The 27971-nt window shown below is 38.5% G+C and overlaps 1 protein-coding gene and 1 long non-coding RNA gene across 2 annotated transcripts; both read left to right on the top strand.

The window, feature by feature from the left end:
- The first annotated feature begins 4793 nt into the window (after positions 1 to 4793).
- Positions 4794 to 6129, top strand: LOC112844251 (uncharacterized). The gene is made up of 2 exons (XR_003217002.1): positions 4794 to 5067; positions 5772 to 6129. It is a non-coding gene; the product is annotated as an uncharacterized LOC112844251 (long non-coding RNA).
- Positions 6130 to 13707: 7578 nt separating this feature from the next.
- Positions 13708 to 27126, top strand: LOC100703224 (uncharacterized). The gene is made up of 5 exons (XM_025903609.1): positions 13708 to 13713; positions 16038 to 16403; positions 16642 to 16689; positions 25175 to 25528; positions 25622 to 27126. The coding sequence occupies exons 2-5, from the start codon at positions 16241 to 16243 to the stop codon at positions 25771 to 25773; spliced, it is 717 nt and encodes a 238-aa protein (XP_025759394.1). The 5' UTR covers positions 13708 to 13713; positions 16038 to 16240; the 3' UTR covers positions 25774 to 27126.
- Positions 27127 to 27971: the final 845 nt, after the last annotated feature.

Below are 27971 nucleotides of genomic sequence, written 5' to 3'. Positions count from 1 at the left end.
ACAACCCCTCCCACCCCATGCACGCCCCCATGATGGACCATCGGAGCAAACGCAGCAAAAGACTCATTGCCCCGAAATGCAGAACTGACTGCCACAGTAAATCCTTTGTACCGGTGGCAATAAGACTGTTTAACTCTTCCTCACTCTGTAGGTGATTTTCCTGAGACTATTACCAATGTTATTCTGTTCCCTTTCAGACCGTGTAATATTACCCAACAGTACTTATTGAATATTATATATTCGTTTCATCCCCCCATCCCCCACACATATACTATGTCACTTTCTAGAATCGCCTGCACTGATAGTTAAGTTATTTATTCTCCAGGATACAGTCATTTATATTACTTTGTTAGAGTTTTCTGATACTATGTCTTGCACTATCCTACTACTGTATATTACTGTACACTACTATTCTTATTGTATATATTGTATATCTTATTTATCTGTTCCTCTGTCTCTCCTGCTGCTTTGAGCATGTACATGACAAAAGAATTTCCCTCGGGATAAATAAAGTTATTCTTATTATTATTCTTAGTTTTGATCTTTTAACTTTATGCGTCAAGCAAAAATTAAATCATATGCAACAGTTTTTGACTTAAAGAAATTTGTTTAACATTTAAACCTATTTTCTGCATATTCCAGCATATAAAATACATTTTTTGTGTATGTTTACACTCACTCTTTCAAATAGATGCAAGTAAAACACAGCAGAAAATAAATAAAATCAAAGATTCAGCGGCACTGAGTCCTGTCGTTCCTAAATCTATTTTCACCTGTTTAGCAGGAGTGGGGCGGGTGGAGGTTTGCCCAGTGCCACAGCAGTCATGTCAGTGGGAGTTGCCTACCCCTGTTCTAGAGTGATGGGGGGAGTTTACTAAAAATGTAGCACACACACATCAGGAAATAATCCACACTTTCTCACTGCTGGAAATCCTCCATGAGGCTTAGGAAGCTGCCTTGTTTAGCTTGAACCCAGAAAAACATTTTATTATTATTCCATTATTAAAGTACCCTTTAATGGATGGTTTACTAAATGTAAACATTTTCAAAGTGTGAAGTTTTTCACACTGAAAGAAAGAAAGATGACTTGGAGGTGGGGTTTTTTATACTAGTTCTTAGAGATAACTAAAGAACTAAAGTAATGTGTGTCAAAGATCTGCATAACACTAGAATTACTGAGCCTTTTTTCCCTGGTGCAAGTCCCTACTACTAGATTTACTGGCCTGCGCAGATTTGCGTAAATTCCCCCCGACCTTAACACCTCTTGGCACCCCGCTGAGATTTTCACAGGTCGTCAGCTCCATTGTTCTCCTGCTTTTGTTGTGCAAACACACCCTCCCCCAACCCCTAACCATGAGAGATTCAAGTTTTTCCTTCCCTGCAAGGCTGCTTTCCTTCCTTACCTGCCTGCATGCCTGTCCATAAACATATATACACAGAGTTGTACATATATTTATATATTTATATAGCCACACCTTATATAATATGCATAAAGTCTAGTTATACACACAGACACATCTATATCATATATATATATATATATATATATATGTGTATGTGTGTGTATGTATATATATATATATACATACACACACACACACGTAGATAGATAGATATGTGTGTGTGTGTGTGTGTGTGTGTATACATACACCAATATTTTTGAATACACGTGTCCATATTTATGTTTCCAGATTGTTTGTATAGTGCACTTTCTATACTGAGCTCTGTCCACTTTTTTGCAATGACAATGCAGATTTTCCACTTGTGGGACAAATAAATGCAGATTTGCTGTGTGTGTGTGTGTGTGTGTGTGTGCGTGTGTGTGTGTGTGTGTGTGTGTGTGTGTGTGTGTGTGTGTGTGTGTGTGTGTTTGTGCAACATTGGCATTTGTTTACTTAGATCCAAGGCAGGCCAAACCTCTGTGTTACAACCTACATACAAAAGACAGACATTCACAATATATGGGTACACAAGTCTGTTTTATTTCAAAGTCTTTCAAACTTTGAAACGAACCTTGGTAGGGAACAGCATTTCTTGCAGCTGGCAACAACGGTCGTGCATTCAGTATAGTTGTGACTTCCGCAAAAAATGTGGTCAAAATCTCATGAGTAAGTTGAAGCATTTCTATCAGGCATTTCTGAAAGTTGTAACACAGAGGTTTGGCCTGCCTTGGATCTGAGCAACTCTGAGTGAGCAAATGCAAATGTGCCAGGCCTCAAGGACAATGGGTGGTTTGCACAACAAAAGCTGTAGGAGAAACAAGCTGACAACCTGTGAAAATCTCAGCAGGGGTGCTTAACACCTCGGGACTTGCACCAGAAAATAAAAAAGCCAGTAATTCTAGGGGGTATTGGGTTTAGGGAAGTTACGCAAATTTGCGCAGGATAGTAAATCTAGTGATAAAAGACAAACGGTGAAACCTAGCTTAAATCAAAACATTATAAATAACAGTAAAGAGATAAGACTGCATCGCAGACTGAATCTTAAAGGTTGACCTCTGAACAGTGTGAGTGTGTGTGTCAGAGAGAGAGAGAGAGATTTTTCTTTAAAACAGCTGATGAAGTAGCTTTATGGTGAATTTAAAGAAGAATTTAAAAACCTGTTGTTTGACCTGCACAGATGTTATTTGCATAAAGTTCTTCACTGCGTGCAGCTTCTGTTCTTTTCTTTTAAATTACATTTTTGAATTGGCTTTTCTGTTGGGAAAGAACAATAGATCCTGTGATAGGAAAATGCTCCAAGAGAGTGACAGCAGTTGGTGTTCATTAAGTCTGTTGTGTCACATCTTATACGATGAACCAGCTAAACATAGCTCACAGGACAAACATCTCCAGTTCGGGTTTCTGCATAGGGTAGAAGCTCCTCTTGAGCCTCTCTGTTCTTGCCCAGATGGTACTGTGTCATCAGCAAATTTCACACTGGTATTGGAGCCATGAGTGGCCAGACAGTCTGAAGTGTAGAGGGAGTAGAGCAGTGGCGAAAGCAGGTCTGCCAATCCAGAGGTACTGCCCCTGATCTCTACGCAACATTGTAGAGGTGTGTCAACCAGGACAGCCCTACAACATCCAGAGCCTTCAGGAACTCAGGGTGAACCTCATCCACCCCAAGGGCTCTGCCACCAAGGAGTTTTTTAACTGCCTCAGTAACCTCACCCCAGGAATTCGATAAGTTCTCCCCCTTGTCTCCAGACTCTGCTTCCTCCACTGAAGACATGTCAGTAGGATTAAGGAGGTCCTTGAAGTATTCTTTCCACCGCCCGAAAATGTTCTCATTCAAAATCAGCAGCGCTTCACCCGCACTATACACAGTGTAGGTAGAGTACCCCTTTCCCCTCCTGAGTCACCTGACGGTTTGCCAGAATCTCTTTAAGGCATCTTCTTTGTCCATGGCGTCTCCAAATTCCTCCCACACCCAAGTTTTTGCTTCAGCCACTGCCCGAGCTGCATTGCACTTGGCCTGTGGGTACGACCAGCTGCCTCGAAAGAACCACAGGTTAACCAAGCCATAGGACTCCTTCCTCAGTCTGGTGGCTCCCTCCACCTGTGGTGTCCACCATTTAGTTTGGGGGTTACCACCATGAGAGGCACCAACCGCCTTGCAGCAGCATGCTCAGTGAAGCTGTTCAGTTATGAATATAGTCGACTTGGACTCAATGTATTAATGCTACTGCACAGATATATTTTTGGAGCTGGAGAGCCAGCTGTAAGTTATACTTCAGCTGTAAGTTACACTGTATTTAAAAGGGAGTGATATAATGTTATTATTTTATATATTCATACTTAAAAAAAACAATGTAACCAAGTGGGTTTAAAGATGTGAACCTCAGTCAGTGTTCTTTTGTTTTGATTTCTTTAAGTGATGCACTCCACTTACATGTCTAACACAGACACACACACACACACACACACACACACACACACACACACAACATCAAGCTTCTTTTACCACTATTTAGATAAACCTTCAAATGTCAAAGACAGCACTGACAGAGCAAAACACAACTTTATAAATTTTAAAACAACAGCTGAAAACAACTAAAAATAAGATGTTAAAAAAAACAAACAAACAAAGGAAAATATGTGACATGCTCATCTCAGCTAGAAAGTCCTGTCCTGTCATGTGGAATTTTCCTCTGGGTGACAGCAACACAAACAGAACAAGAGATCCTTTTCATGAGAGTCAGTTTAAAAAAAACCTCCATTACATTGCCTGGAACACCTCAACTGGCTCCTTTAGATGTGGAGGAGTAGTGGCTCCTGACGTAAACACATATAAATGAAAATGAGCTAGCTGATTTTTGTGTGCCATAATAATATGAATGTGAAAAGGAGAAGCTGTTGGAGCGCTAACAACATTTCAAATCAGATATTGACAGCAGAAGTTCAAATATATGAATCTGAAAATATATGAACACATCCGCTCTGGCAAAGTTTCAAATTTCCAAACTGATTCAAAACTGAATTGAATTTGTCTCAACATTTCTCATGTAATGTTTTTCCCTGCAGAGTGAACTCATCTCTCCTCATTATGTTTGACTGTCATATTTGGAAACAATCAGAGTTTAACAAACTGAATTTATTTGCTTTTATCTTTTTTTAAAGCATAGATATGAAAATATATCCTCCTCGACCGAGGAAATGAACACTTTTGGTTGAAGGCACTATATCCAGGGCACATGTGGAATCACACACTGCATATACATAAAAACAAGTCAGTCTGCTCTGTCAAATGGCACTCCCACATATTTATGTACAGCAGCATAATAGCCCGTGTCATTTGAAGACTGAGAGATTTCATAATAAACATCATATAGTTTCTCGGAATACAGACTGAGAGAGCTGCTGAAAACAAACACACACCCGATGTCATGCTGACTAGTGTTTGATTAAGTCAAGTTTAAGTCACAGTTATTCTGTCCTTATTGGAAAAACATAGACATCGCTGTTTGGAAATTTAAAATAGTTTTTTTTAGCTCTGGATGAATGGAAGTGGGTGAAATGCCTGCTGGGACATGTGCGTCTCTCTGCTGGATTTTACTCTCTGTCTGCCTCCTGTTTGCCTCTACAGGTGAGACTCAACTTGCTTTAAATTCAACTGCATTTACAAACTAACACTACGAGCCATGTTTGGATTATAACTCATGTTACAAGTTCATGAGTTTTCTGTCTGATGCTTGATTCTGTCTTTGAGTACATGGCATGATCAGAAGCTTCTGCACATGAAGAGTTAAAGATCTGAGCCCCTGTTACAGAAAGTAGATTCAGTAAAAACTCTCATTTTGTTAATCCTGAAATATGTTTGAGAAGCAGTGCAAAATCAAACTCTGAGCAGAATAAATGGAGGTGAATAAATAAGTACCTACCTGTGTTATCCACCACACTCATGGCCCACTATCAACTAGGGTTCCTCCTTGTGGGGGTCTGTGGGCTGTGTTTTGGTGACTGATCAGGCCTGACAGCAATTCAAATCTTTTGGACTTCCAGCCGATCTCCAGAGGAATCAATGAATAAATAAGTGAAAATTGTAGAGTGGGATAAAATTCAAACTTAAGGTTAATATTTTTTGAGGATAATTGTAAGAATAGTCACAAGTGTCTAATATAAACCTTTAGAAACACTTCCATCAGCTTTAATCAAATGGATTTCCATACTGAAATCTCAGAGTGACAAATATTTTACAGCTCAGTTCAAAAACATTAAATTAGGTTTCTTTAGATCAGTTGACTCTCTGTTTGCTCCTCACTGTGTACAAACACTTTTCTCCTCTTTCAGATGGGAAAATTATCAGAGCTGAGCCTGGACAGAACGTCACTCTGCCATGTCAAACTCCACATATCAGCGTCCCCATCAGAGCTGTGGAGTGGTTCAGACTTGACCTGCAGGAAGGACATGTCCTCATGTACCAGGATGAGCAGTTTATTTCATTGAACCAGCTTCCATCGTTTGTGAACCGGGTGGATCTGCAGGACAGACGGATGAAGGACGGAGACGTGTCTTTGACTCTGAGGGACGTGACGAGTGACGACACTGGAACATTTCAGTGTTACGTCGTCCAGAGAGGAACAGATGGCAGGAAAAGCATTGTTGATCATATCAGCACCGTCTACCTGAGAGTTGTAGCGAGCAGCGATGGACACACAGCGATCAGCTGTAGACGTATAACACAATTACAATTGAATTCTTTAGTGTATTTCTCCTTTTTACTTAAAAGCTTTCTTAAGAAGATTTAACAAAAAACTGAATAAGTTTTTTTTTTTTCATTTTCATTTTCATGATTATTTTGCTGTTAAAAAGTAATAATGCCAATAAAGTATTTATAGTGCAGCCAGTCCCTACTTAGACTGCCACAATCCACTTCCACCAAAATAATTTTTATCCTAATTTTTTCATTTATCAGTTTTGATCTTTGATGATTTGCTTGTAGAGGCGGAGTCTGTATGAACAGCTTTAATTCTGCTATTTGGAAACTTCTCCAGTTTAGTTTATTTCTACCAGTATTACATTTGTTGACCAATAATTTTTCTCATAGTTTTTATGTATTTGTTTATTTATTTTACCAATGAAAACAAGATGATAACTAATGCAAAAGGAGAAAAACAATAATGAAATTATTTTGTCAACAAATAAATTAATAAAATGGAGCAATGTGTTCCAAGGAGAACGAGTGAATTTCTGTGTAAAGGCAGGATAAGTTTGGAAGTGATCCAGTCACAAGTAACCTCCTTGTGCAGTAAGGTTAAACACGGGGAAACAGTACGAATTGTTTTTGTTTATTTTTTGGGGAATGGTATGTGACACCCACAGATTTATGGCAAACGCAGGAATTTGTGTTACGTCTTCGCCCTAGGGGATAACGTGGGGGTGACAAGAAATGCAACTCCCCACTCCAACTCGCATGTGTTAAGAGAAAAAGAGAGTTTACAAAGGTAACAAAAAGCAAGTTAATCACTGTGTTCATGCTACTGCAAAGATATATTTTTGTAGTTTAACAGCTGAATAATTTAATCATAGGTTACACTATATATAAAAGGGACCGATATAACGTCAATTTTTTGTATAATTATACCTAAACAAACAAGGTAACCAAATGTGTTTAAAGATCTTTTTTTGTTACAAGAGAAATATGTGACGACAAGATGACAATGTGTATGGACAGAGAAAGATGGTGAAATTCTGTTTAATAAATAGACGAGGAAGAGCTTGCAGACTGAACACAACTTATGTCTCCTGCTCGTGTTTTTCTGTATGAAACATTTCCATCTGAAGCCCTGCAACAGCTACAACAAGCTCTCATGTTCACTGTTTCTCATGAAAACACTGCAAAATGTGAACATTTGTGAATTATAGAAAATCCAGTTTTGATTTATTTAAGAAATGCACCCTACTTACATGCCCAGCGCAAAACAATAAAATCAAATCAAGCTTCTTCGACTGTGACCTCAATACAGTCCTTCTAGTAAAATGTCAAAGACAGCACTGACACAACGAAACACAACTTCATACATTGCAACATACATCAACCATGGCAGCAGCTAAGAAGAACTAAAAATAAGATGAAAGCAGAGGAAAATATCTCAGTTGCTCACGTCAGCTGAAAAGTCCTACAGTTGGTGGGCGTGACCTTAGACCTTTATCTGATAGCACCGGCTGTCATAAAGAATTTACCTCTGGGTGACAGAGACAGAGAGAACAACAGATCCTTGTCATTAGAGTCAGTCTAACTGTGTAAACACCCTCATTACTAACACAACCCACACACTCACAAAAAAAACACTTGCAGAAAAGGTATGAAAAACATTCTGTGCTTAGTAAACAGCAGTAACGAACAGAAGCTGCATGTGGTGAAAAACAAATTTAAGCTTCCGTTCATTAAGAAATAACAGACTTTATTTAATCCCACACTGTGGAGCTCCACTTGTTACACGAGCACAAAGGACAGAAAGTAAAGGTCAAAAGTGGCCACTACACCATTTTTCTTCGTCCAGCATAAATATACTGTGGTGTCAGAGGAACAGCAGGGAAGGGTTTATTCAAAATTTAACTGGGAAATTCTTACCAAAGTAAATTGCATATTTTTTGCATGTGACCCAAAATGAAAATCATGAGCTCAGCATGAAGGATTTTAAAGTGATCAACTCGAAAAGTCATTTTTTTCACAGACTTTTATAAGATCAACGACTCTTTGCAACTGCAGCTATCACTGTCTGTTGGTCAGCCAATGCAGACCACCACAGCTTTAACACACTTCTGCCCTAGCTTCATTTTCCTGATCAGGAAACCATTTTATTTTAATTACTGTAGAGAGCTACGACTGTGAGAGCTTAACTTCCAGCTGCACCTGTTTTCATTAATACAGCCACTAAATACGACATTAAAGTGTTTTAATCTGCAGAAGTTCACAATCAGTTTGGGTTACAAACACTCATCAGTATCACACTGTGAACTTTTTCTGACTCTGTGACTCTGTAGAGATTGAGGCAGCTGTCAGTGTAATTAGTCTGTATGTGATCTGTGGCACTGACGGCACTGATCACAGCATAATTATAAAGGTTCATGAGTGAAGGCTTTGGAAATGCTGTCAAATGCTGTTAAAATACAGCTGTGAGATGTTGTCAGAAAACACATTTAAAAAGCAGCCAGAGTGGATATGTGCACATTCAAAGATTTGAACCCAGACATGTTAAAATCCAAATATAATAAATAATGAAGCAGAATTGCAGCTTCATCACCTGTTAAATAAAATTAAACTTGGGTAAATTATAAAGAGTGAACAATGCTAAATAAAATATGTTAGTGTAGACATACTGTATATCTGAAATAAGTCATAATGGATACTGACACACATCCATGCTTCAGAACCAACTGATTCAAATGGAGGTGAGTAAATAAGTACGCTCGGTAAATAAAACAAATGAACAAAGTTGGGTTTTTTTTTAAAAATCACAGAATCACAACACTTCACTTTTTACTTTTCACTGAAGTTAAGTTGGTAAGAAATTGAAATATTTCAACTTCTGCTCTCTATACCTCATCAGAAACATTATTGGAGCTCCAACAGCTGCATTCTGATTCCCAACATGTAATATTCCGATGATTCCGACGATTTTCTCAATTGAATCTAATACAATATCGCTTCCGGCGGTAACACACGCTCCAGCCATCCATTCCAGCACTAACCATAGCCGTAACCCTAACCATAACCATACCTTAACCTTATCAGATAGAGTTTTCCAAAGTGACTCATGATCAGAACGTAAAAGACATTTAGATGTATAGAGTCATTCCAAACAGCTCTCATCCCTCCGAACCCTAACATACTGATGGGATGTGAACGTTTTGCATATTATTAATGCAAACAAAACTCGACAATTTCAGTCTCATTCAAAGGAGTTGACCTCAGATATACATGAGCCTGAGCTCTAAGGGACCGTCTACCAAGTGTGGAACAGCAAAAGCACAAAATATTAATAAATATTCAGCAAGAACACAAATTTAGAAGATCATCATTTAGCCTGGAGAAATAGTTTGCTGCTTTATAAGAAAGCCCTCCGCAAAGCCAGAACATCTTACTATTCATCACTGATTGAAGAAAATAAGAACAACCCCAGGTTTCTCTTCAGCACTGCAGGCTGACAAAAAGTCAGAGCACTGTTGAGCCAACCATCCCTTTAACGTTAACTAGTAATGACTTCATGAACTTCATCATAAATAAAATTTATCCATTAGAGGAAAAAATTACTCAAAATCATCTCACAGATGTAATATTATCTACAGCTACTTTTAGTACCATTGATATTCATAGACTCTTTTTTTCCAACTGATCTTTCTGAGTTAACTTCAATAATTACTTCCTTCAAACCATCAACGTGTCTTTTAGACCCCATTCCTACAAAACTGCTCAAAGAAGTCCTGCCATTAATTAATGCTTCAGTCTTAAATATGATCAACCTATCTCTAATAATCGGCTATGTACCACAGGCCTTCAAGCTGGCTGTAGTTAAACCTTTACTTAAAAAGCCATCTCTAGACCCAGCTGTCTTAACTAATTATAGGCCAATCTCCAACCTTCCTTTCATATCAAAAATCCTTGAAAGAGTAGTTGTCAAACAGCTAACAGATCATCTGCAGAGGAATGGCTTATTTGAAGAGTTTCAGTCAGGTTTCAGCGCTCAGCACAGCACAGAAACAGCTTTAGTGAAGGTTACAAATGATCTTCTTATGGCAGTGGGCAAATCTATCTCCGTTCTATGATGTCATCAGAAAGGGCCTGTGATTGTTTTGGGGAAAGACATCTCCTGTTCTTCTGTTCTCTACTGTAGTGACGTCTGTTTCCCTTAGGATGGTCTTTAAGGGCTTTGTCGGTATGTAATCCTGTTTTAGCCATACTAATGAAAAAATATATATTTGAACAAACACCAAGAGGAAACGAGGCATCAATTCACTGATTCACACACCAGAATTTACAGCACTGACATCAGAATGTAATTTGTGCAAGAACAAGAAATGTATTATTGACGAGAGACATTCCCCCACAATGTTTTATTTTATTGCAATATTGTATTCTGTTAAAATGACCTGATTGTTCAAATATGTGATTTTCTTTAGTTTTAAAATAATGTGTGAGCATTATGTATGTAATAAGCAGATCTAGTGGGAGTAAACAAACCCAGTCACTCAGTGTAAGCCAGTGCACCTAGCAAGAGCTGTGTGTACAAACATTTAGCAATGTACTATGTATACAGTGGTCCCTCATTTACCGCGGGGTTACGTTCTAAAAATAACCAGCGATAGGTGAAATAGTAGCTAACTTTATTTTTTACAATTATTATAGATGTTTGAAGTCTGTAAAACCCCTCACTACACACTTTATACACTTTTCTCAGACAGGCATGAACATTTTAACACTTTTCTCTCTTTTTTAAACACTCTCAAAGTTCAAACCTTTGTAGAAAAATAAGCGCAGTATTATAGAATAAAATCAAAGACACCCGCAGGTGACTTTGACGGTGCAAAACGTTTCATCGACATTTTTGTGTTTGTTGGAGAAAACTTACAAACATACAGTACAGCACTTCAGAGTCACACCCCTAGCGAGCGAAGATTTATGTAAATTTGACAAGATGAACACATCCTGTACTGTACAGGAGACACGGCATGAGATTGATTGACAGTGGTCTACAGCCAATCAGGACGCAGAACACAATGCGTTGTAAAAAACAAAACAAAAACCCAAAACCCAAAAAAGCATGCAAAATTGCACAAAAAGAATCTGCAAAACAGCAAGACCGCAAAAGGTGAACCGCGTTATAGCGAGGGACCGCTGTATGCCTTTGCAGAATATAAAGGCGGACTCACAAAAGCCACAATTCCTTTTAATCCAAGTGTGCTGTAGGCAGATGTTAACAAAGAGAGGGAAATCAATACTGTAAACACTGAGGACAGATATGTGTACTTGAGTCACAAAGAGACTGCTAGGAAAACCACAACCACCAAATACCTGCCAATAGTAAGTCCTGAAGAGTCAGCTGAATGATCCGCCCTGCCGGTGATCAGACACCCTGCTGGTGTAGCTGGTGGCTAAAGGAGTACCCAGGCCCCTGAGACTGTACGCTACAAGAGCACATAAAGAAGATGGCCAAAACTGATAGTGTTTTCAGTGAATACCTCATTGAGCAGAGACCTGAGAAAGAAGAGGAGCCAGAACAAAAACCATCACCAGCAGAAAGAAGTCAGACAATCCAGCACATAAAGCCATGCAAGCAGGGAGGGCATTAATAGAAGGCCTTAATCAAGTCTCGGGAACAAAAGACCTGGCCTGCCTTTAAACCCATATCTGATAGCAGCTGCTGTCATAAGGAATGTATCTCTGGGTGACAGGGACACAAACAGATCCATTGATCCTTCTATAAAAGTCAGTTTCTACTGACATGAATATGAAAACACCTTCAATATTAATGCATGTTCAAATGTCAATAGTGAACAAAGACACAGACAAACACACACACACACACTGGAAAAGAACTGAAGCTCTACATGAAGTATAATTTGACAAATTTAAGATCCCTTCCTTCACTAAAAGCTTAAATCTAAAGTGAAAAGTCATATAAAATGGTTATAGAAGCGTCTGTGCACATGCATCGGTTATGTGCGATAACATGCATGATGTAAGGTTCTGTATGTGCAATTGCATCTGTTTTTGTGTGTCTGAATGTGTGTAACTTTATGAATGAATCACATTTTTTTAGATTGCATCCTCTGTACATTAAATTGAAGGGTCCTCTTAAAGGGGAGGAGCTAAAGCAGCCTGTTTCCAATGGGGGATGAATTGAGGGACTCCACCAAGTGCCAGTATTATATAAAGAAGGATTATTCTGAACTGTCAATCATGAAAGCCTACCTTCAAAAGAGTCCAAAAAAACAAAAAAACGGCCTGATGTAGAATGCAAATATCTAAGAACAAACAAAAACAAAAGAGGGAAAGCTGAGGCTAAATATACAAACAAAGGTAATCAGAGCGAAATGGAGACACTTGGGGAAACTAGACACATCTCAATGAAAGCTGAAAACGAGACAAGGGGATGTAAAGCTAAAAGCAAGGCACAAGAGGCAGAGGACTATCAAAATAAAACAGGACATAACTGAACAGAGAATTAGTTCACAGTGATGGAGACTTGACAAGACACATGAGGACACTGGGAAGGCTAGACTAAACTAAGAGAATCTATAAACAGCAAATAACAAAAGCAAAAATTGAGAATCCTACATCTCAAGGCACAGCGCTCCCACCTCTCACCCTGCTGCAAAGCCACAAACCACAGCCCGCCTCAGACACATCTAAATTTTCTGATCAGAATCACTCTTAGATTATTCAGAGATGATAAATCACAGTATGGAAAATTTGTGCTTTTGATTGGGAATCATTCCCAGATTCTGAAAACCCAGACAGCTGAAAGTCATAAATATGCTCACACAGCGGGCCAACAGATTGGATTTAATTTGCTGAAGTCAGTGTGATAGAAACAGCCTCAGGTTTGTATGTTGTTTTAGAGAAAAACATTTCTTCACAAGTATTTATCTCTTAAAAGACTTTTTTCTATCTCTTGGGTTTTAAAATAAACCCAAAAGTCAGCCAACTGTTACCATCTAAATTTCTATCTGCAACCTTTAAGTTAAAAGTGATCTCCACGCAGTGAACAGTCCTCAGTCTCATCTGCTCTGAAGAGTCTAAGAAAACAACAGTTTTATGACTTTGTGACTTACTAATTAATTTGTAATTGTAGGCTTTCTCTTTTTGGCCTAAATGTATGTATGTATGTATTTAGGGTCTAATTAAGTATTGATAATATAAAATGCATTGTGTCCTATTACAGTTACTTAGTTATTTTTAAGAGAAAGTTCTGGTGACCTATTTTCTGATTACATCAGTTATTGGTATACATTCTCCTAATAAATCCATGGAGCCTTATTAGGTTAGAGTTCGGTTATGATCCAAACAGATGGGCAGTCTTGGAATGTGTGACTGTGTGAGTTTCTGGGAACTGGATTGAATTTCTGGTATTAATCAAACACATATTTAATTTTCTGTTGGGATGCCCGTAGGGTAATCTGAGTTATAGAGCGCTTTCCTTTGGGAAGCTTGTTCATTCTCTTTGTTGAAACGAAGCTTACAAGTTCAGTGTTACAGCCTACAAATGGAGGGTCGCGGGAAGGAGCTGTAAGTACTATTGCAACAACTCTTGAAAACATACAAATAGCGCACATACAACAAATAATTTTAGATTTTTTGTATTCTTTTTTTTTTACACTTGAAACCATTTAAAGCATTTCTGCTTCAAGTCATCCTCATGTAATATCTGCTAAAGGGAAATGGGTACAGCAGCTGCAAACACTATTCTCAAAATCAGTGACTTTAATCGTATTTTAAAACTTTGATTTAGTCAAATTTGATTAGGTTTTGAACTCAGGTTGTGATATTCACTGAACACCAGTATCCTCAGACATTTATAGTAATCTAAGTGTTAACTAGTTCTCAGCAGAACTAGTTAACATGGAAATGTCTTCTGGAACTGTGTAACTGCTCAACGTGGCTATTTGTCAGCAACTTTGTGTTTGTCTGCATTAGGGATTTAGCTCTTACAAAGAAAGAAAGAAAGAAAGAAAGAAAGAGCTGATTACATATTTACTACATTTAGTAGAGTGTTATTTTTATATTAATTCAAACAAAGAAGATGAAGTAGTCTCTCTTGCTCACTAAGTCATCGAGCAAACTTTCGTGCCAACACTCTCATTAAAGCCTACGCCAGACGCGCTGTCTGTAACAAAAAATGTTTCCCCACTCAGTGACTGACGAATAAGACTGTTTACATCGCTACACTTGGGCTGACTTTATTTTTTTCATATTTTGTGATTATTTTTTAACTTCTTCTTTTTTTCCAAATCCTACTTTTTTTTTTCTGCTCCGCCCAACGTAACAAACGTAACGAACGTAACAAACGTAACAAACGTAACAAACGTCACATTACGTCACATCACGTGACGTTACGTGACGTTACGTGACCAAGCACTGCAGTTTGAGGAACCGGCTGATCTCTGTTGTCACGGCTGCAAGGTTTAGCTTTCCTAAGCGTTGAATTTAATTGCAGACTTGAATTCAATTCAAGTTCAGTCTGGTTTATCACATCGTCATTTGGACTGACCTGACTTGGCAAAGCGAAATAACACGGAAATGGCTGCAGGAACTGCTTTGTACTGGTGGATTTTATTTTTGGGCTTCGTGTTCGTCTCTGCAGGTGAAAAAAAAATCCAACGATGTCTGCATTTGGTTTGGAGAAAAAGAAGTTCCAGCTTGGTTTAAGAGTAATAACTGTGTTTTTTGTTTCATATTGATTCGTTATTTCTGCGTGTGTGAAGGCGACGCGAGGCTGGGTGGACTCAACATCTGTCGCTGTAATCCAGATGTCAGAGAGACGGACAAGTGTAATGTGTGTGTCAGTGCACTGTGTTGTAGTTTCAGGAGTCGGTAATATCTGCATGCTTGTGTTCTGTGTGTACAAACAGCTGTAGCCACAGAAAAGGCAGCATGCAGAGACTTGGGCTGCTTTCGTTGTAATTTTTGGGTGTGGTTTGTGATTCTTTTTGTTTTGTGGACCTTTTGTCTAAGTTTTGGTCATTTTTTAATATCAGTTATGTTTCTATTTTTCCTTAATGTCATTTATTCTATCCTCCATCAGTCTGCCTTCTACCCTTAATTCTTAGGTTATGTTCAAGTTAGGTTTCAGTATCGTGGTTATGTTGTATTTGGTTAGTTCCCTTCTGTTGCTTCAGTGCTACCTCCGTGTTTGTCTCTGTGTCAAGTCCGTTCCACTTATTTTCCTCATCTTCTTTTCCTCAAGGCGTTTCAAAACTAGCTCCTTATTCTCTGAGGACAGTGGCTTTGCTGGACAGTCAACAAAGAACATTCGCACATAGCTCCACTGCTGCTGTAGGTGTGACAGTGCAGCATGCATGGCTGTGGGTATGACATACTCTGTAGAGCTATTTGATCCTGAGTGTCTATTAAAGTAAATAAACTTTCAGTATTTCACCTTCCTTTAAATAGGCCAAACTTTAATATTGCAGCTTTTTTCCAGTCTTACTGACTAAAACATTTAATGCACAGACGAATTCCTACTAAAATTAAACCAGTTTTGTGTAACTACGTATCCTGATCGGCAGTGTAGATGAATCCAGGGTAGATTAATCGCCTCTGTCAGTGCGCCCCAGGGCAGCTGTGGCTACAATGTAGCTTGCCATCACCAGTGTGAGAATGTGTGTGTGAATTTGTGTGTGAATGGGTGAATGACTGTCCTTAGGGACTAAGTAAAGCGCTATACAAATGCAGGCCATTTACCATCACAGGAAGATAACCTGGTAATGTTGGACTCGCTCCGTAGTACAGGGCAAGCTTAACAGAGCTTGTTGAGATCTCTGGCTGCTGTAGAAATAAACAGTTGTACTTTGACCTTTAATCTCTCCACTTTGTGTTGTTTCCTCATTCAGACCAGAAAAAAATCACAGCTGAGTCTGGACAGAACGCCACTCTGCCATGTCGAGTGCCAAACAACAACAAACCGATTATTGTTGTAGAGTGGAGCAGAGCTGACCTGGGAAATGAATATGTCCTTTTCTACCGGGACAAGAAATTTGATCCAGAACACCAGCATTCATCGTTTGTGGGTCGGGTGGATCTGCAGGACAAACACATGAAGGATGGAAATGTGTCTTTGATTCTGAAGGATGTGACGAGAAACGACAGTGGAAGATACGAGTGTCGTGTCTTCAGGAGAGGAATGATTCGAAGGAAGCGAGCGAATCTGGACACTGACCCCATCAGCATCATCTACCTGAGTGTTGTTGATCCTCCAGGTGAGTGAGTAGAGTTGAGTGTGTGTGTGATCAGAGGTGAAGCTGCTTCCTGGTTGTTGATGTTTGTTTCTAAAGATGTTGTTGATGAGACTTTGTAGAAAGCAGCTGGTCTGAGTGATGTGATCAGAGTGCAGTAGATAATGTCTGACAGCAGTTTGAAGAGGAAATGGATTCTGTTCTGTTCTTCACTCATCACCTACCTGACAGCTGACACCTCACACCTGTTTCTCACCTGCAGGTCAGACAGGAGGACACACAGAGGATGGATCTGTTGGACTGATAGTTGGTCTGTCTGTCTTTGGTCTACTTGGTGGTGCTGTTGTTTTTTTTATCTACAAAAAGCACAAAGCCGTTGGGTTAGGATTCATTCCAACCTTCAGATCAGATGGAAACTAATAGATATGTTGCACATAAAAGTTAAACTGGCATGTCAGTGATTTGGTATCTGATCATCCTCATCATCACAACTCACAGGTTACAGTATTTCTTATGCTGTAGTCAAAGAGATTCACAATTAATCATATTTTACCAATATCTGACCAACACTTGTGGACGTGCAGAGATTCTTGTGAAAATGGTCCTTGGGCCCGATGAGCTAAAAATGATCCCAGCTTAAGACCAGTAAAAAATAGAGAGTGTAACTTAAAATAACTATTTTAAAACCAAGTTAATGATGGTTAAATGTGGATTATCAGTATCAGAGTAGTTTCTATCAGCTGGAGCTGAATCAGACTGAACAGATATCAAATATCAACAAATAAATCTGAAGCAGCTACTTTGAACCAGTATAACTGAGCGATGATGATTATGATTATATTCAAATATTTTCTTCACTGCCTACCAAACAACATTTAAATAGGTTAAATAGGGATAATGTGGAACAACTGAACATGATATGCTGATTCCCAATTTGGATAAGCTATTTGGCAGTTAGACTCTGATTAGCTATATCAGAATATCCCAGCAAATACAGGAATTAGGACAGGACCTAAAAGGAGTCTAGATGCTGGTGATGACGATGATGATGAAAATGGAGGTTTAGATGGGACTTTGAGTGACCGGGGTGAGGTGGAAATAGCGAGAAGGTGGGTCACATGAATGAGACTGTGAAAGGCAGAACGACAGAAGAGCACTGAGATGAGGCCGACTGACTTACAGAAGGCGAGCAAGAAAATGATGGGATCAGACTGATGAAATGAGTTTATGAATGTGGAAGTGATGCAGGCAGATAAATAAATACAGATCTCTCTCCTACTGAACTCATGCATGAGCTTCATGCGTGTAATCCACCACCGTCTCCATTTTATGAGTCATATATAAAACAACAGCTGATCATTATGTAAATTTATGCATACTCCATGTTACATATACACATTTACAAAACATTTCAAGTGTAGCAACAAAATGTAAACTATAGATTTATTAGTCTGGATTTATTATGCATATATTTGTTTGTTCATCGCTGTGTGCTGTATGTGGAACTACAGTGTTTATTCATTTTAAGTATTTTCATGAGATTTCTGCACAGGAAGATAAACTGCATTATGTAAATGTATTCATTCAACATATCTATATCAGTGTTTCCCAACCAGTGTGGCGCGGCACATAGGTGTGCCATGAGAAATGATCAGGTGTGGCGTGGAAGATTATGTGCTTCCACCTGATTAGTACTCTTAGTGACCGGAGTGAGTAACGGGCAGAACAATTACATTCTGTACCACTAGAGGGCAGTGCAACTACCTGCTCTAATTAAAGGGGTTGCCAACTGCCAGTAAAACAGAAGACGAAGAAGAAACTACATAATAGTCACGCTGCAAGTGAGACTATGCAGTGGGTAATGGCAATAGATAAATATTTGAAAAGAAAAAGTAGTCAATCTGACCTGAGTCCTGGAGAAAATTCCGACCCAGATGAAGGCCCTAGCATGAGTAGTGGTCGGAAGAAAGCAGAAAAGGTATACTGTGGAAAAACATAACCAATTCCGCTATGACTGGTGCGTGGGGAAAAATTATTAATATGCTTCTTCTGACATTTTTGTTTAGGTGGTGTGCCGTGTGATTTTTCTAATGTGAAATATGGGACGTGGCTCCAAAAGGTTGGGAAACACTGATCTATGCTACAATATTAGAATGAGTGGATTAGTTTTATCTTCTGATTGAGCAGCTATTTGTAAGATCAAACTTGTTCTGTGAGGTTGGAACTACACAAACTGACAGCACAAACAGAGCCCCGTTTGTGTGCATATTATGATCTGAGTGTAGACGAAGCTCTGTGGATTATAAACAATCACTAATCTTCCTGATAGTGTGCAGGATCCATTGCATACATTGCAACAACTGCATGACTTCTGGTGCAGTTTACAGGTGTTATATTATTTTATATATATATATATATTTTTTTATAAATCAAAAGGTTGAAATACGCTGAATATAGCTACATGTCAACTATACAGAAGGAGAGTCTTCAGTCTCTCTATTACTTCAGTTTAAACATCTCAAGAGCTGCTATGCTGGTACATGTTAATTTATTTCCTTTACTATTAGAAAAGCTGTTAAAGGTTGTTGAAATGTGTTATTTTGTGTGGTGTTTTTTTATTAATCATTATTAAAGTTTTACATTTATTTAGCTGTGATTTTATTTCCTAATTTCTGTATTTTTTTTTTTTTCCTTGAATTTCTGTATACTGCATCTAAGCATAAGAAGTTTAAGTATATGCTGCTTCTTTGGAGCCAGAAGAATGTTAAAAAGCTCCTGATTAGCCATACAGTCAGATAATTACACGAAAAGATACACGAAAAAAACTCCAACAGTGCAGACACAGTTCACAGGTCCAGTTCAGGGACTACAATTAGCTGAAGTGAAGCCTAGCACTAAGCTAAAAGTTACAATTGCCTGTGTAGCATCTAACTGTCAGTCAAAGAGGCCACACCCCTAATAATGCAAAGTGTTAACCTCAATACAATAACAAAATACATAAATAATGATAAAATTAACATTGATTCTAGACACAAAGCTTAGTTCAGCATTCAAACTGGAAGAAGTGCGTTTAATTTGAATCTCCTAAATGCTCACAGAGTTACAATATATTTAGTGGAGGGATCTTCAATTTTTCCTTCATACTGAATCACAGAAAAAATGGCATTTCCATTGAAAAATAAATAAATAAATAAATAAATAATGACAAAAAAAAACAAGAACAGATTAGTACGGAAGCGTAGAGCTGCCACCCAGGCAAAAGAAAAATAGAAGTATATAACGTGATATACTTATATTTTCTTTGCCTGGGTGGCAGCTCTACGCTTCCGTAGATTAGGGTACAAAATAAAAAAAATAGACAAAATCTGAAAAAAACAAGAAAAATATTTTAATAATGAAATAAAAATGAAAAAAATAATAACTTGAGGGTAAAAAACCCCAGAAACAATGCAAAAAAAACTACTGAAGGAAAGTCAACTTAGAAAAAACATAAACAAGAAAAAATCCAAAGAAAATAAGGGAAAAAATTCAAAAACACTTTGTTGAAGTCAAATGAACTTTCAAATGTAATCATCCATTGCAGTTTGACCTTTTGGGGCCACCGTGCTAATGGAGTGCTAATGTTAGCTAACTTAGTTATTAAGCTGCATCCACAGATTGTATCAGTGCATCAGTGCACAGGTACTTACTAATTAATGCTGAATAATGCCACTTTCCACATGCCTCTGAACTTTGATGTCAGAAATCGGGAGTGACGCCACTGGTGTTTCAGAAAAAAAAAAAAAAAAACAGGATTTGTTTTGGTACTTAGCAAGGCAGGGGCATTTGCACTTAAAAACACATTAATGGATAGAGCCTGCGCTGTGTATGACTTATTTAGTCAGTCACAAATACACAACAATGGCAGTACAAGTTAAAAGTTCACAGTTGTTACTTTCAGTGCCGCCATCTTGGATCGCTAACTTAGGGTACGTTGGTGTGCTGCGGCTTACCGAGTGCGAAATTTGTATGTAAGTTGTACATAACTGATTCAAGCTGAGTGCATTGATTATAATCAAAATTTAGATGGAATTAAAGTTTATATTCCCATAAACTAATTTTATTATCTTAATATAGGGCAAGGCTAAGTTAACTTTGCACAAAAATAACAGTTTGCCAAAATAATAGTTTCTTCCATCTCTTCTGAAAGAGAACCATTTAGTTTTGGTTTCTATATTACATGATTTTCTGTGGAAGTCCCCTCATGTATTGGTAAATGGCCTGTATTTGTATAGCGCTTTTACTAGCCCCGCCTAAGGACCCCAAAGCGCTTTACATACCCAGTCATCCACCCATTCACACACACATTCACACACTGGTGGAGGCAAGCTACAGTTGTAGCCACAGCTGCTCTGGGGCAGACTGACAGATTAAAGGAAAAATTCCTCATCCAGTGATTCAGGCAGAATTCCTGAGGAAAGAAAACACATACAGAGACCCACTTACCACATGCACTTGAACAGGTATTGAATAACAGGCATTAACATCCCCCCACACACCCATGGGACCAACCCATTATTGATCACTGCAGTTAGAAAAAGAGGAGTGTGTTTCTGAGCCCAGGACATTCACAAAAAAGAAACTGAATTTCAGAAAAATCACATTCTTGTTAACTAAAGGTTAAAACACTGCTAACTGAACCTGGCCCATGTTAAAATAATAAAATTAGTATAGCTCTGGTCCAGCAGACTGCTGCTGACTGGGACTTTCTAACCAGAGGGAGATCCATGTACATGAATTATTCTTTGAACTGCTTGAGGCAATAAATCTATTTAACTTGTTTTGGTTTCGATATTACATGTTTTTTTCCGTAGAAGTCCCCTCATGTATTAAAGGTGTAAAAAAAATTCCTCTGCCAGAGAATTTGTGAGGAATGTAAACAAATACACAGACCCACATACCACATTCATTTGAACAGGTATTGAATAACAGACATGAAGGTCACCACACACACCCATGGGACCAGCCCTTAATGATGTGAGTCAAGAATTCTCATGGACAGGAAGGACATAATGGGCACTTTGTGTGGATGGATCAAAGTTGTTATTGCAGTCCTAAAACTTTGCCACTGTCCTGGAACTCTTCACTCCATCCTCACGCTGAGATATCTGTTAAAAAAATAAATCTGTGTTAGATTAATGCCTGATGCTTGCAGCGTGCTATTAAAGCCAAGAAGTGTTGTGCAATTGATGTATGTGGCTCAGTAACAATGGCTGGCTGTAGAGAGAAACACTTGGTTGTCAGGCCTGCAGCGCTCTCTTTCACAGCCACACCTCAGGATTTTTGCACCAGTAATTCCCGCTGCTGCTTTTATTGAAGTGAACTGGCTGCACAAAAATGTATTAGGTTAGGAATAGGTACTTTTACAACACGCCCTGGGTCTCTGTTTCTGTGTTAGTCATGTTTTCTGTCTTATTTTGATAGTCCTTCTCCATACGCACTGTGCTCTGATCAGTAGTTCAAAGAAGTTTTCATTATGGTTTTAAGATGCTTGTTAATAATAATAATAATGATAATAAAGTACAGCCAGCAAAGCCAGGTGGAGTGGCCATACCTGCAGCTGCTGTGTGTGTGTATGTATATGTGAGAGATTTTGCTTCGTCATGGAAAGAATGAGGGGAAAAACACTCTGTCCTGTTAAACCAGTGACTGCAGCTTTAATCTGATCTGGAATCAGTCCAAAGAATCTATAATATTTTGGTGACGGTTTTAACGTGTTTGATGCGTCATCAATGAGATGTTTTTGTTAATCTTTGCAGTGAGCATGAACAGAATCTGTGACCTGTTACCTTACAATAAAACGTGTCTTGAGGTGACTGTTGTCGTGAGGTGCTGCTATATAAATAAACATATTCATGTTATTCAAAATAAAATAAAAAATAATACTTTATTACAGTGTTCATGATTAGGGAACGTCAGTAACATGGTGGACCAGAATTGCCTATATTAACTCATCTCTGTGTTGGCTGTGGGGTCCATGTACTCATGGATCTCTGTTGTTCCATCAACAGTTTCATTCACCCCTGGCATATAGCTTGACGTCATCCATATAGACATGGTGGCTGACGTTTGATCCATTTTGCGGACAGTATCTGTAGCCACTCTTGGTAATGATCACTCCTCAGCAGTGGGGACAGAGCATCTCCTTTCTGCACTTGGCTGTAGAGTGGAATCTGTTAATATGAATCCACTCTACAGCCCTACAAAGTTTGATCAGAATTGAATCAAAAGTAATTGACCAATAGTGTTTACTGACTGAAAGGATAACACCCATGCAATGCTTAAGGGGTGGAGACAATGAATACATCTCTTTGAAAGGACAACAATCAGGGCACATGTTAAAACACACACCTAAAATAACTAATAACAAAAGAGAACAAGTCAGTCTGCTCTCCCAAAAGGCACTCCCTGTTATTTTTATGCAGGAACGTCATTATCTTTGTTATTGTTTTGTAAATAGTCCCGGATTTCATAATGAACATAAACTCCTCTTTCCTCATGAGACAGTCAGAGAGAGCTGCTGAAAAACAGCACACAGAGCTGATATGACACTGGCCAGTGTTTAACATAGTCAGGTTTAAAACACAGTTATTCTGTTCTTCCTGGAAAAAGCTTAATCATTTGGAAATTTATAATAGTTTTATTTAGCTTTGAATGAGCAGAAGTGGATGAAATGCCGGCTGGGACATCTGCGTCTCTCTGCCAGATTTTACTGTCTGTCTGCCTCCTGTTTGCCTCTACAGGTGAGACTGAACTTGCTTTAAATTCAGTAAGATTCACAAATAGCAACGCAGCACTAAGAGCCATGTTTGGATTCTTGCTGTCTATGAGTACATGACATGATCGGATGCTACTGAGGAGCTTTTAAAGATCTGAGCCCCTGCTGCAGAAAGTAGATTCAGTGAAAGTTCTGATTTTGTCAACCCTTAGATATGGTTGAGAAAATGGGTTCATTTAAACTCCAGCGATTTAGCTGGACATGTGCTGCGACGATTACGAGGTGAAGGCTGCAGCTGCTGAGGGTGCACTACTGCTGAAACTTTGGATGGCCGACAAAACGGCTCTTCTGATGTTTTCAGCTAAATCGCTGGACACGCTGGTAGGCAAGAAGTGAAGCAGCTCATAGCGGTGAGACGTGACCATCAGGGGAGAGCAGACACAACCTGACTACTACTGGCACACTTCAGCGCCAGAGGTTTTCATAGAGCTTTTATTTTGGTATTTCCATTGACCCGCACAATAAATTTGCATGTCAGCTAAATATTTAGTTTCCTGTAACATTTAGATTTAAATATAATGTTTAGATTTAACATTCAAAATTGTGTTTTAAATATAAAAAGTTACAAATATTTTAGTAAACGTTGTTAAAAATGACTCGAAAAACATGTTTTTGTAAGGTTTTGAGCTAAATGTGGAAAAATGTTGCTGTTAATTTTGGTGTTAAATTTTACAACCGGCGCCCTATACTGAGTCAGCTTATTGGTCTGAGAATGAGTTTTCTGTCAGATGCTTCCTGCTGCACCTGTTTTCATTCACACTGTCAATAAATCAGACATTAGAGTGTTTTAATCTGCAGAAGTTCGCAGTTAGTGTTTGATCTAGTTCAAACACTCATCAATGTCACACTGTGAACTTCTTCTAACTCTGTGACTCTGTAGAGATTGAGGCAGCTGTCAGTGTAATCAGTCTGTATGTGATCTGTGCCACTGACTGCACTGATCACAACATATTTAATCCTGTTATAAAGGTTTATGAATGAAGGCTTTGGAACTGCTGTCAGAACACATGTTGAAATAACGTTAGAGTTGCATCGCTTCCCTTTTTAAGGTTAATTTGAAAAGAGAATTCACCATTTTTTAATTTCTGCATCAACACCTTCAATAACACCATCGTTTCATGTTATTAAAAATCTACAACCTCATTTTCATTCAAAGGAGTTGATCTCAGACATGCATGAGCCCAAGTTTTAAGGGACTGTCTACAAATTGCAACACTGAAAAAAATAAAACAGAATATTAATCAATATTAACTAAAAAACTCTGCTCTCATACACTATAGAGGAAGAAAATTCATTTTATACCAGGTATTCAGAATAGTGATCCCAACTGTGTTATCTACCACGCTGATAGCCAGTTACTAAATAGGCTTTCTCCTTAGGCTCTGGGTGCTGTGTTTTGGTGACAGCCATGTTCTGGACTGACAGTCTCTCAAAAAAATGAAGGGAATCCGTATAACTGGGGGAGTCTGTGTACAGCTGTTGAATGTGTAATGACTGTTTCCTATCTGTGTTGCTGTTGTAAGTCTTCTATCTCCTTGTACTCGATATATCTGGTTTGTCAACATGTCCTATTTGTTCATAATAATAATAATAATAATAAAACAGGTCCTGCTGATCTTACTGCAACAGTGAGTCTGAAATGAGGCTTCAGAACTGTCTTATTTAGAATAAGATATATATTTCAACACTTTGGCAAATCTACACATGAAGTAAGCAATGATGTATCCATGCTTGTCACTGCTAACACACACTTATCTGAGATTAAAACTTAAAGTAAACATTTTTGTGGATAATTGTAAGAATACTCAGTATTAACTTTTTATTATAAATGTTGTCTCAGCTTTAATTGAATGTATTTGCATACTGCGGGAACTCACTGTGTGTCAGATGCTTTAAATCTCAGATTAAAAAGACTTTAGTTCAGCTGAGCTCTGCGGGCTCTCTGTCTGTGAACTAAAGAGGTTTTCCCCTGTTTCAGATGGGAAAATCATCAAAGCTGAGCCTGGACAGAACGTCACTCTGCCATGTCAAACTCCAAACATCAGCGTGCCCATCAGATCTGTGGAGTGGTTCCGACTTGACCTGCAGGAAGGACATGTCCTTACATACCGGGGTGAGCAGTTTATTTCATTGAACCAGCTTCCATCGTTTGTGAACCGGGTGGATCTGAAGGACAGACGGATGAAGGACGGAGACGTGTCTTTGGTTCTGAAGGATGTGACGAGTGACGACACTGGAACATTTCAGTGTTACGTCGTCCAGAGAGGAACAAATGGCAGGAAAAGCATTCTTGATCATATCAGCACCGTCTACCTGAGAGTTGTTCCTCCAGGTGAGTCAGTTAGAAGAGGAAATGGATTCTGTTCTGTTCTTCACTCATCACCTATCTGACAGCTGACACCTCACACCTGTTTCTCACCTGCAGGTCAGACAGGAGGACACAGGAAAAGTGAAGGGAACGAGGATGTATCCTCTGGATTGGACTTTTGTTTAACAGTTAGTGTTATACTTGTTACACTAGCTCTTGCTTTTTTTATGACCTTGACAATACCCAAAACACAGGAGAAGAAGATTTGATTCAGCCATCAGATGACTCGACAGGTGAGCCTTAAGTCACCTACCCACTACATTGGACATCGGATAGACGTCCATATTATGTCTATATTGGGTCCATCGGCACATGACCAATTCTGGACATCTATATATCCAAACTAGGTCCACAACTTGAACATTAAAACACTAGATTTCAGTAGACATCGAAAAAAAAGACCTCAGCTGGTGTTAAATGGCAGATAAAAGTCACTCCGAGGTCAATTTGCTCAGTGGGTCGCTAGCAGCAGTGAGTTGTAGATGTCTAACAGATCTTGAATTTATTTAGTGTTTCTTCAGAAACATTTTTAAAGAGATTAAAAAATAAATAAATGAAATTAAGTGTTTTCTTTTCCAAGATTGTTTCGCTCTTAATAAGCAGTAATTTCAATCAAGGATGGATGTAATCAAGTCTTCATAGAGCAGCCAGTCCCAAATGACTGCTACAATCCATTTTCACCAAAAGTTATTTTTTATTTCCAGAATTATTTCTATCATTATGTTTTCATTTATTAGTTTCATAATTTACATTTTTGGGAAGTACTGTGTGTCACCTACAAATGTATGATCACATACATCATGTTGAAACAGGATTTCTACATGATCTAGTTCTCATTCGTTTTGTTTCTACGCTGTACATACAGCCTGATATATATTTATTTTGGGAGTGTTGGGATTAAATAATTTGCAGTGCCTCAATAATGCTATGCTTTTATTAATAAGTGTTATAAAGTTATATAGAGTAGTATTAAGTGGACACAGCCCTGAAAAATAAAGGCATTAGACCATGTGTCCTTGGAGAGTAGAAAGCTGCAGACTCTCGCCCATGCATGCCTGGGAAAATGTAGATAAGAGAGGACCATCTCTAGTGGAAAGTTACTGAGACACTGTTGTTTAGACTAGAATGAGAGAGCTTCTGTAATAAAACTGTTAGTGTCATGCAGGACGCATCTCCCTTCTAGAAGTAATGTGAAAGAGAAATAAAGAGTTAAATGGTCTCAGTGTACCACTGAGCAGTGTTTTGTCTTCCATCCGATGCCTCTGAGGAATCAAAAGAACTCGGTGAAGTGTTGATATTTATATTTACAGGAGATGGTGGAACATGTTTGGTTGTCACTGTCAGACATTGTGTATTGTTGCATGTGTTCACAGATAAAGAGAGTTTACAAAGTGAATAATAAGCAGGTTAATCAGTGTTAGTGCGACTGCTCAGATATATTATTGAGGCTGCAGAGCAGGAGGATTTAGTTGTAAGTTACACTGTATGTAAAAGGGACCAACATACGGTCATTATTTAGTAAATTTGTACCTAAACAAACAAGATAACCAGATGGGTTAAAATATCTGAACCTGAGTTAACGTTGTGTTTTTATGTGACAACAAGATGACGTGTACATGGACAGAAAAAGATGGTGAAATTCTGTTTAATAAATAGACGAGGAAGAGCTTGCAGACTGAACACAACTCATGTCTCCTGCTCCAGTATTTCTGTATAACACAGGTCCATCTGAAGCCCTGCAAGAGCTACAACGAGCTCTCATGTTCCCTGTTTTTCATGAAAACATGACAAAATGTCAACATTTGATACTTATAAAAATCCAGTTTTGATTTATTTAAGAAATGCACCCTACTCACATGCCCAGCACAAAACAATAAAAGAAAATCAAGCTTCTTCGACTGTGACCTCAATACAGTCCTAGTAAAATGTCAGAGACAGCACTGACACAACGAAACACAACTTCATAAATTGCAATATACATCAACCATGGCAGCAGCTAAGAAGAACTGAAAATAAGATGAAACATAAGAAGAGAAAAATATCTCACTTGCTCACGTCAGCTGAATATTCCTACAGTTGGTGGGCGTGGCCTTAAACCATTATCTGATAGTACCTGCTGTCATAAAGAATTTACCTCTGGGCGACAGAGACAGAGAGAACAACAGATCCTTGTCATTAGAGTCAGTCTAACTGTGTAAACACCCTCATTACTAACACAACCCACACACTCACAAAAAAAACACTTGCAGAAAAGGTATGAAAAACATTCTGTGCTTAGGAAACAGCAGAAACGAACAGGGTCTGTGTGTATTTCTGCATGTTTACGTTCAAAACTGCAAATACATCATCATAACTTAACTTTTTCCTTTTATGTATTCTGAAATCTGACCTAACCTCTAAATATCAG

Source organism: Oreochromis niloticus, linkage group LG3 (genome assembly GCF_001858045.2).
Source record: "Oreochromis niloticus isolate F11D_XX linkage group LG3, O_niloticus_UMD_NMBU, whole genome shotgun sequence".
NCBI classification, from domain to species: domain Eukaryota; kingdom Metazoa; phylum Chordata; class Actinopteri; order Cichliformes; family Cichlidae; genus Oreochromis; species Oreochromis niloticus.
Note: the sequence above shows the minus strand (reverse complement) of the source record. Positions and strands in the feature narration are given on the sequence as shown.